Source organism: Eriocheir sinensis, chromosome 53 (genome assembly GCF_024679095.1).
Source record: "Eriocheir sinensis breed Jianghai 21 chromosome 53, ASM2467909v1, whole genome shotgun sequence".
Classification (NCBI taxonomy): Eukaryota; Metazoa; Arthropoda; class Malacostraca; order Decapoda; family Varunidae; genus Eriocheir; species Eriocheir sinensis.
Window position 1 is genome coordinate 2732572 of NC_066561.1, and position 8955 is coordinate 2741526.

An 8955-nucleotide genomic window follows, 5' to 3' on the forward strand; every position below is an offset into this window, starting at 1 on the left:
GAGGTGCTTGGCGCTGAGACGCTTGGTAACTGGGAAGAGGAGGCTGTGTGAGGTGCTTGTTTAGTGTCTCGATGAGCAGGGAGGTGACGGCTGTCTGCTCGGACAACTGGCGGTAGATCTTTTCGTGCCTTTCTTGGGCATGGGAGGCACGGCAGTTAGCTGTGGTGTGACCTTCGCGGTAGCAGTAGTCGCACCAGCTTAGCCATTCCTACGATGCTTGTAGTTATGACCCAGTCAGTTATGAGTGAGAAAGCTTTCGGTCCAACAGTCACGTAACACGGTGAGGTGTGGGGCAGGGCGGTCACTGCATGAGCACCACCAGCCAAAACATGATGTTGAAGAGCGCCACGAGCAGCGGCAGCACGAGCAGCCTGTACCAGCGCAGCAGTCGCGGCGCCGCGGGCTCCGGCGGATTGGGCTGGGGCTCTGCGGGCATGAAGAGCTTCACTTCTGTGGCGGCGGCGGCGGCGGCGGCAGGCTTTGCTGGGCGGACATAGATGTGCACCACGATGTTGGTGAAGAGCAGGAAGATGATGAAGAAGAACCACACGTCGATGAGCTTGATGGAGGCCGTGGCGGGCAGCGAGCGGGACATGTTGGAGAAGAGTGTGTAGAGGACGAGGAGCGTCGTGAGGGACATGATGCAGCGCACGTTCACCTCCTTGAGGCCCACGAAGAGCGTGGCCCAGCTCACCAGCAGCAGCAGCCCCGACGGCAGGAAGGTGGAGAGCATGATGACGCCCTGCCGCCGGTGCAGCTCGAACTCCACCCTGAAGGTGCCCTGGCCGGCCTCGGCGCGGCCCACGTGTTTCACCGTGTACATGGCCAGCGTTTCCGGCCCAGTGTACTGCACCTCCGCCGCTGCAGCCCCGAATATCACCGACGCTCCGCCGCCAGACTCGGGCGAGAGCTGCACCTCCACGGCGCACCGCTGCTGGTCGAAAGGGTACGAGTACAGCTCCAGGTAGCAGGCCACCCGCGCCAGGAACCTCTGCGTCAGGGACAGCCGCACACCGGTGCCCTCATACACCCCGTCTGGGAAAAAGAGCAGAGCATTAAAGGGTACAAGAGGGAGGATGAGGCAGAAAGGTTCGTGTCCCGTTCAGGACCTTCCCGAGCCTGAAAACGGCACAGGCAATGTTGTGGCAGCGACTCACCGGTGTTGACGTCATTGAAGATGGGCTGTGACGGGGGCGCCACAGTACTGGCCTGGAAGCGGTGGCCCAGCAGCTCGAGGCTGTCGCCGTCCAGCTGTGCAACAAGCAACAGCGGCTGCCACAGCCGCGCGGCGTCCTCCTCGCTCAGCATGGCGCCATCCCCGCCGGCCGCCCCCAGGTGCCGGAAGGTGATCCGGGGGTCAGTCCAGGTGAGCGTCAGCTGGAACTCGAGAGTGATGGCCATGTTGAGGTCATCGACGGCGGCCACCCTCGTAAGAGTCATGGCGGATTCTAGCTGCAGGGCGGCCCCCTCGACGGACCCTGGCGGCGGCACCTGACGAAGTAGCGTGTCACTGCTCGCCTCCACCATGCCACAGCCTGCCTCGTCGCTACGGTCAGGACAGTCGTGGTGGAAGTCGCAGCGCAGGTTTGGCGCTAGGCACTCACCGGTGGAGCAAACGAACTCTTGGGCGCCGCAGTGGGAGAGGCTGATGTTCAGCGTGTGTCCTTCTGGGTAACCACATATTTCCGTAGCCAGCCGCCAAGATCGCCGCCCCAGGGGGTAGTCACTGCCCACCCCGAGGCCCCACAGCAGCGTGGTGTTTGTGCTGGGATCCTCTAGCTGCCACCTGCCCGGGCCGGCGTGCCAGGCCAGTCGCAGCCCAAGGTGGCTCCACAGCACCGGCCGCCCCCTCGGCGATGCCTCCACCCGGAACCTGGCCTCCAGCTCCTTGTCGAAACACAGTCCACGGAGGCGCAGGAAGCTGGAGCGCACAAAGCTGCAGGCGGTGCAGCGCTTCCCCTTGCAGTAGTCCGGCTCCCAGAAGCCGTCGAGGCGCAGTTCAATGCAGCTGTACACCGAGTTGTTGGTGTTGGAGGTCAAGCGGAAGTTCTGGTAGCGGAGTGGCTCCCCGGTGGACAGACCCGTCCAGCGGCCGGGCGTCGTCGCTTTTCCTCCCAGCCACAGTTTCCAAGGTGCCGTTGGCACGCACACATCACTGAAAGGACGCAACTGCTGCGTGAGGCGTGTGTTCTCGTCGTTGGAGGTGGGCAATGTTAGGCTGCCGCCCAGCACTCCACACAGGGTTCGCGACGCTTCCAGACTCCGCTCCTCTGGTAGGATGACGTAGAACGGCTGCACTCTGCAGGCAAACACAAATGTGAGGTTACCCTGAGTAACTCCACCCGTTAATGGGACAGTTTTTGACCCATGAGAATGAACGTCTCACCTGCAGAGGCTGGCGGCGGGCAGCCAGCTTTCTTGGGCGCCAACAGTCTCTAGCTGCGAGGTGTCGGTGGAAAAGAGCACGTCCTGGGCAGGTGGCTCCCCGCACGACGCCAGGCGACGTACGGCGGTGGCTTCCAGCAGGCGGCCCCACATGTACACCTGCGTGACGTCCCCACGCAGCACCTGTCACACGCACACACCCATACACAAACACATACACATGCTATACTACCGTTCCCTCACCCTCTTATGTCCCCATCTTGATGTCCCCAAACCCTTCTTATCCTCGGCTGTCTCCCTCTCACCTGTGTGGCATCGAAACCGCCGCCCACCTGGTCCTGCTCCTGGCCCAGCACCACCGTCCCGTTCAGGAGGAGTGGCCAGCTGGCCTGCGGCGACCCGGTGTACACCTCCTGCAATAGAACACACCCATGACGCCCACGTGGGCACTGTAGCCACGACACGCACAACACTTACCGGCGGCGGTCAGTGCTATAGCTGCGTGGGACACATACGTTACCGGGATGGGGTGTTTAAAGCCAGACGACACAGTAATGAGGTGGTGGTGGTGAGGCGGGAGAGGCAGAGGAGGCAGCAGGGAGCAGCAATAAATAATGAACAAGATAACGATAACGATAATATTGATGATGACGAGAATAATACATGGAACGGTGACATGGCTGCCTCTTGTCTAGAGTCCAGAGTGTGGGTGCGTCAGAGAGTACGTTAAACGATACAGAAGGCGACGACGACGACAAGTCATAATGATAAGGGTAACGCGATGCCAGAGGTGACATGGATGCGGCAGAGTGTATTCTGTATGCCTACGTGTCCCTCACCTCGCCCTGCCAATAGACGACGTAGCCTCGCTTTTCAAAGACGTGGCAGGCGTGGTACCACACCTCGGGGACCACCACGCCCGGCAGCCGCCCCTCCGCCACGCCGCCAAACGACCACAGGAAGAACACGTCCTCGCGGTGACCTGCAGCAAGAGTAAGACAACCGGGTCACCAAGGCCGCGAGTGTTTTATTATCTTTCTTGCTACGAGATAGGGAAGCAGTGGGTGGCTACAGAGTATAATAATGATAATATTGATAACGATGATAACAACAACGAAAATAATAATAATAATAATAATAATAATAATAATAATAATAATAATAATAATAATAATAATAATAACTCTTTCATACAGTAGCCATGCTGCTGAAAATATACAAAGCAAATACTCATTTACAAAGTGAACAAAAATCTACAGGGAAGCAATACATGTTAATGATTATCATAGGCGATGGACAGCAAAAGGAAATGGGTAAACTCGCATTGCACAGCGGATAACTGCCAAGTTGAGTGTGTGTGTGTGGGGGGGGGGGGGGAAACATGATGTTGATGCGACCTAGAATTGTGGAAAGGAAACTTTTTGTCTGACCATCCTCGCTCAGGTGGGATTGAGGTTTGAAGTGTATTATCGCTGTGCGCGCGCGCGCGCTTTTTTTTTTTTTTTGTGCATGTGCAAAAATTGCACGTACGCTGAAAGAATTATATGATAAAATGGGCTAAAATACGTGACAGGAAAAACTTGACTTGATACTGTAGAGTGTAGACAGTGTAGAGTGTAGAGAAAGAATACAAAGAAATCAATAAAACAATTACACACACACACACACACACACACACACACACACACACACACACACACACACACACACACACACACACACACACACACACACACACACACAATAAAGGTGTAATAAAGTGGGTACCCTACTATGTGATAAAGAAAAGAGGTAAAAAAGAGTGGTTTAATACAAGATGTCTGGAAGCAAAGAAGAAGAAAGATGAAGCATGGAGAAACTAAAAAGGAGAAGGAATGCCATAAATAGGAAAGCTATAGACAAGCTTAAAATGATTACACCAAAGTGAGGAGAGAAAAAAAAGTATAAAAAGAATATATTGGAAAAATGTAAGGAGGGACCAAAACTTTTTTTATAGACATATAAATAAGAAATAAAAAAAGAAGCTGTGAATGCGATCAAAGTGGGTGACCAAGTCCATGAGGATACAAAGGAAATCTGTGAAATATTAAATGAAACCTTTCAGAAAGTGTTTACCCGAGAGACAGAATTTGAAGAGAGGGATGAGGAGAGAAGTGTCAAAAAAATGGAAAATATAAAAGTGGAGAGATAAGAGATACTGGGGCTATTGAAATTACCACATAGTCCAGATGAAATATCAGGCCAAGTACTGAAAGAGTGCAGTGAACAGCTACTAGAACCAATTCAAGACATTATAAGTTGCTTGATTACTGAGGAAGTCGCAGTGCCATGGAAGACTGTACATGTGGCTCCACTATATAAGAGCGGAAATAAGCAAGAGCCAATGAACTATGGACCGGTTTCCCTAACAAGTGTAATGTACAAACTGTGTGAGAAGGTAATTAAAAGACAGTGGTTGGACCATCTGGAAAGAGAGAAGATAATAAATGAAAGTCAATTTGGATTCAGACAAAGTAAATCTTGTGTCACAAATCTATTATGTTTTTATTCAAGAGTAATAGATATAGTACAGGAAAGAGACGGATGGGCAGACTGCATATTTTTTGACCTAAAAAAGGCATTCAATAAAGTTCAACATAAAAGACTGTTGGGGAAACTAGAACATAGAGGAGGATTAGAGAAAAAAATTATAGAATGAATGAAAAATACCTGACAAACAGAGAAATGAATATCATGTAAAAAGACGAACGATCAGATTGGAGAGAGGTCACAAGCGGAGTGCCGCAGGATCAGTGTTAGCGCCAATAATGTTTTAAACATACATAAATGATATGCCAGAAAAAGTAAAGAGTCACATGAGTATGTTTGCAGATGACGCCAAACTGTTTATAAAAATAAGGTGATGATGATTGTAATAAGCTGCAGGAAGATTTAAATGAAATACATGAATGGAGTAAAGAATGGGAAATGGAGTTCAATGAAAAGAAATGTCACACAATGAAAATGGAAGAAAGTATAAAAATAGACCATATGGAGTGTATAGCATGGGAGGGTCAATCATCGACACTGTGAGTGAAGAAAAAGACTTAGGAATTATAATGAAAAATACACTGACACCTGAAAAGCACATAAATAAGATATTTGGAGAAACAAATAGTTTGCTGCAAAATAGTAGAGTGCATTTCACTACTTAGATGGGGACATGATGAAGAAAATAATAATTCCAAGGTTAGAGTATGCAGCGGTTGTCTGGCCACCACACAGGAAAAAGGACATAAGGAAATTCGAAAGGTTACAAAGGATTGCAACTAAGATGGTACCAGAACTACCAATTCTGTCACGAGACTAGATTGGAGGAACTGGATCTACCGACACTCGAAGAAAGAAAAGAAAGAGAAGACCTGATGGTGTTGTACAGGAATACAAATGGAATGGACGTGTTGGATAGAAATGATTTAATCAAGATAGGAGGGAGGAGGCAACTAAGAGGACACAGCAAGAAATTAAGAAAGGGGACTTGTTTGAAGGACACAAAGAAGTAGTTTTCCATACAGGAGTGTGGATACATGGAAGGACTAAGCAATGATATTGTTGAGCAGGGCAGTGTCCACATATTTTGAACAAACATAGTATGAGAGGCAGGCCTGCCCAAGCTTGAGCTCAGGCCCTATATATTACAAATAGGTAAACACAAATGGGTAAATCACACGGCCGGGGCTTCACCTACGCTGATGTAGTCCATGTTGTCATTGAACACCGAGTACGAGAAGTGGATGTTGTTCTCCGCGAACGCCACAAACCTGAGAAAGGAGACGACCTGTGTTGTATTGATGGACGGGTGTACAGGGGAGGGGGGCGGGGAGAGGGCTCTCTCTCTCTCTCTCTCTCTCTCTCCTCTCTCTCTCTCTCTCTCTCTCTCTCTCTCTCTCTCTCTCTCTCTCCTCTCTCTCTCTCTCTCTCTCTCTCTCTCTCTCTCTCTCTCTCTCTCTCTCTCTCTCTCTCTCTCTCTCTCTCTCTCTCTCTCTCTCTCTCTCTCTCTCTCTCTCTCTCTCTCTCTCTCTCTCTCTCTCTCTCTCTCTCTCTCTCTCTCTCTCTCTCTCTCTCTCTCTCTCTCTCTCTCTCTCTCTCTCTCTCTCTCTCTCTCTCTCTCTCTCTCTCTCTCTCTCTCTCTCTCTCTCTCTCTCTCTCTCTCTCTCTCTCTCTCTCTCTCTCTCTCTCTCTCTCTCTCTCTCTCTCTCTCTCTCTCTCTCTCTCTCTCTCTCTCTCTCTCTCTCTCTCTCTCTCTCAATAACAGCGACTCACTGAACTGAGACTTTAACCTCCCCCATATCGATCAAGGACACTGTCGGGTACAGAAGTCGAGTCCTATAGATGAGATCGAGAGAGAAGGAAAATTATCTATCTAAATGGTTTCTGAACTGAACCAACTCGACAAATAACATACTTGACCATGTTATACCACCCAAGATAACCTTAATGTCACGGTAGGAGAACACCTCAGTTCTGGTTCCTGCGATCATAAACTAGTTGACTAGTGCATTAGCTCAAACATCGGTGACTGAAAATAAAGTTAAGGTGCCCAATTTCAAAAGAGCCAACTGTAGAAAGAACGAAAAAAAACGAATATAATGCAAATCATCAGACGATTTGCAATGCAGAGGACGCCTGGCTAAACTTTAAAAATCACTACTCACTCAGCAGGACACACACATTTGTCCCCTGCGAGAAGCGAATTAACACTAATAAAGACACTTTGAACAATGGCGTAAAAACTCAAGTAGTAGACAAATGAATTCAGACTACACCAAATTTTTTTTCACCACAACGTTGTAGTGCGAGAATGAATAAACTCCCCCATCATCAGGTCAATTAACACGGTATTCCTTCAAAAAAAAGCTCGACCATCACTTCCACTTCCTTAATATCCACTAGAGTGAAATACTGCAACGTTTGGAGTCTTCTGATTAATGTAAAAGGACAGAGAAATGGGTAGTCTCTCTCTCTCTCTCTCTCTCTCTCTCTCTCTCTCTCTCTCTCTCTCTCTCTCTCTCTCTCTCTCTCTCTCTCTCTCTCTCTCTCTCTCTCTCTCTCTCTCTCTCTCTCTCTCTCTCTCTCTCTCTCTCTCTCTCTCTCTCTCTCTCTCTCTCTCTCTCTCTCTCTCTCTCTCTCTCTCTCTCTCTGTGTGTGTGTGTGTGTGTGTGTGTGTGTGTGTGTGTGTGTGTATATATATATATATATATATATATATATATATATATATATATATATATATATATATATATATATATATATATATATATATATATATATATATATATTTGTATCTTTTTATCTGTCAATCTCTACATCTATCTGTCTATCTTTCTTTTTATCCCTTTCTTTGAGGCCTTGACTGTCGGGAAACAGAGAGAGAGAGAATTACATAGAATTACATAGAAAATCAGACCACACAGACCCCATGGTCCAGACTAGGTGGTCTGTCCTTAAACCCAAGTGAATCTACACTAATCAGATGGCTCCAAAACGTTGCTTTTCTTCTCTAGTTAATATTAAGTTCAAGGAAGTGACGGTCGAGCTTGTTTTTAAAGGAGTCAATCGTGTTACACTGGACCAATGATGGCGGGAGCTTATTCCATTCTCGCACTACAACGTTGGTGAAGAAAAATTTGTTGCAGTCTGAATTTACTTGTCTACATTTGAGTTTTATGCCATTGTTCCTCGTTCGCAAAGTGTCATCTATCATAAACAATTTTGTTCTGTCTACATTCGTGAAACCATTAAGTATTTTAAAACATTCGATCAGCTTTCCTCGGAGGCGACGTTTCTCAAGAGAGAACATGTTAAGGGTGGAAAGCCTTTCTTCGTAGGATTTGTTGCGCAAGGAAGGGATCATTTTTGTTGCCCGACGCTGAACACCTTCTAATTTAGCAATGTCCTTTGCATGGTGAGGAGACCAAAACTGTACCGCATATTCCAAGTGGGGTCTGACTAAACTATTGTAGAGCGGAAGTATTACATCTTTATTCTTGAATAAAAAAGTTTATTTTAATGAAGCCCAACATTCTGTTCGCTTTATTTGCTGCATCGATGCATTGATGTGAGAATTTGAGGTTTGACGCGATTTTGACCCCCAGGTCCTTAACGCATTGAACGCTTGTGAGTTTAACGCCGCGCATTTCGTATTCGAACTTCTTATTTCTTGTTCCAACTTGAAGGACCTGGCACTTGTCTACGTTAAAGGGCATCTCCCATCTATCCGACCAAGATGAAATTTTGTGCAAATCCTCTTGGAGGCTTTGCCTGTCTTCGTCAGTGAGAACCGAGTTACCAATCTTTGTGTCGTCTGCAAATTTACTAATGCGATTATTGAGTCCAACATCCACGTCGTTGATGTAAATAATGAAGAGCACTGGGCCAAGAACCGAGCCCTGAGGGACGCCACTAGTGACCGGCGCCCACTCTGAGTTAAATCCGTCAATCACCACTCTTTGTTGTCTGTTGCTCAACCAATTCGCGATCCATTGGTTTACTTGATCGTCAATACCTATTTGCTTTAATTTATAAAGTAAT

At 47.9% G+C, this 8955-nt stretch overlaps 2 protein-coding genes across 2 annotated transcripts; both read right to left on the reverse strand.

The window, feature by feature from the left end:
• Window positions 1-294: 294 nt before the first annotated feature.
• LOC126983173 (uncharacterized) lies at window positions 295-3378 on the reverse strand. Its single transcript, XM_050835669.1, has 5 exons — window positions 3225-3378; window positions 2691-2798; window positions 2387-2568; window positions 1158-2299; window positions 295-1035 (listed from the first exon to the last, which is right to left on the reverse strand). Exons 3-5 carry the CDS (start codon window positions 2536-2538, stop codon window positions 302-304), a joined length of 2028 nt encoding a protein of 675 aa, XP_050691626.1. The 5' UTR covers window positions 2539-2568; window positions 2691-2798; window positions 3225-3378; the 3' UTR covers window positions 295-301.
• On the reverse strand, window positions 2625-6837 carry LOC126983110 (C-reactive protein-like). The gene is made up of 4 exons (XM_050835608.1): window positions 6830-6837; window positions 6109-6185; window positions 3225-3367; window positions 2625-2798 (listed from the first exon to the last, which is right to left on the reverse strand). Exons 1-4 carry the CDS (start codon window positions 6835-6837, stop codon window positions 2625-2627), a joined length of 402 nt encoding a protein of 133 aa, XP_050691565.1.
• Between the last annotated feature and the right edge of the window lie 2118 nt (window positions 6838-8955).

Excerpts from the sequence above, each read along its gene's own strand:
- LOC126983173 (XM_050835669.1), bottom strand. The coding sequence starts at position 2,538 with ATGTGGGGCCGCCTGCTGGAAGCCACCGCCGTACGTCGCCTGGCGTCG. Across the intron at positions 2,300-2,386 it reads CCCGCCGCCAGCCTCTGCAG|AGTGCAGCCGTTCTACGTCA; the intron begins GTGAGACGTTCA and ends GTTTGCCTGCAG. Across the intron at positions 1,036-1,157 it reads CTTCAATGACGTCAACACCG|ACGGGGTGTATGAGGGCACC; the intron begins GTGAGTCGCTGC and ends TCTTTTTCCCAG.
- LOC126983110 (XM_050835608.1), bottom strand. Across the intron at positions 3,368-6,108 it reads CATGGACTACATCAGCGTAG|GTCACCGCGAGGACGTGTTC; the intron begins GTGAAGCCCCGG and ends CTCTTGCTGCAG. Across the intron at positions 2,799-3,224 it reads TCGTCTATTGGCAGGGCGAG|GAGGTGTACACCGGGTCGCC; the intron begins GTGAGGGACACG and ends GTTCTATTGCAG.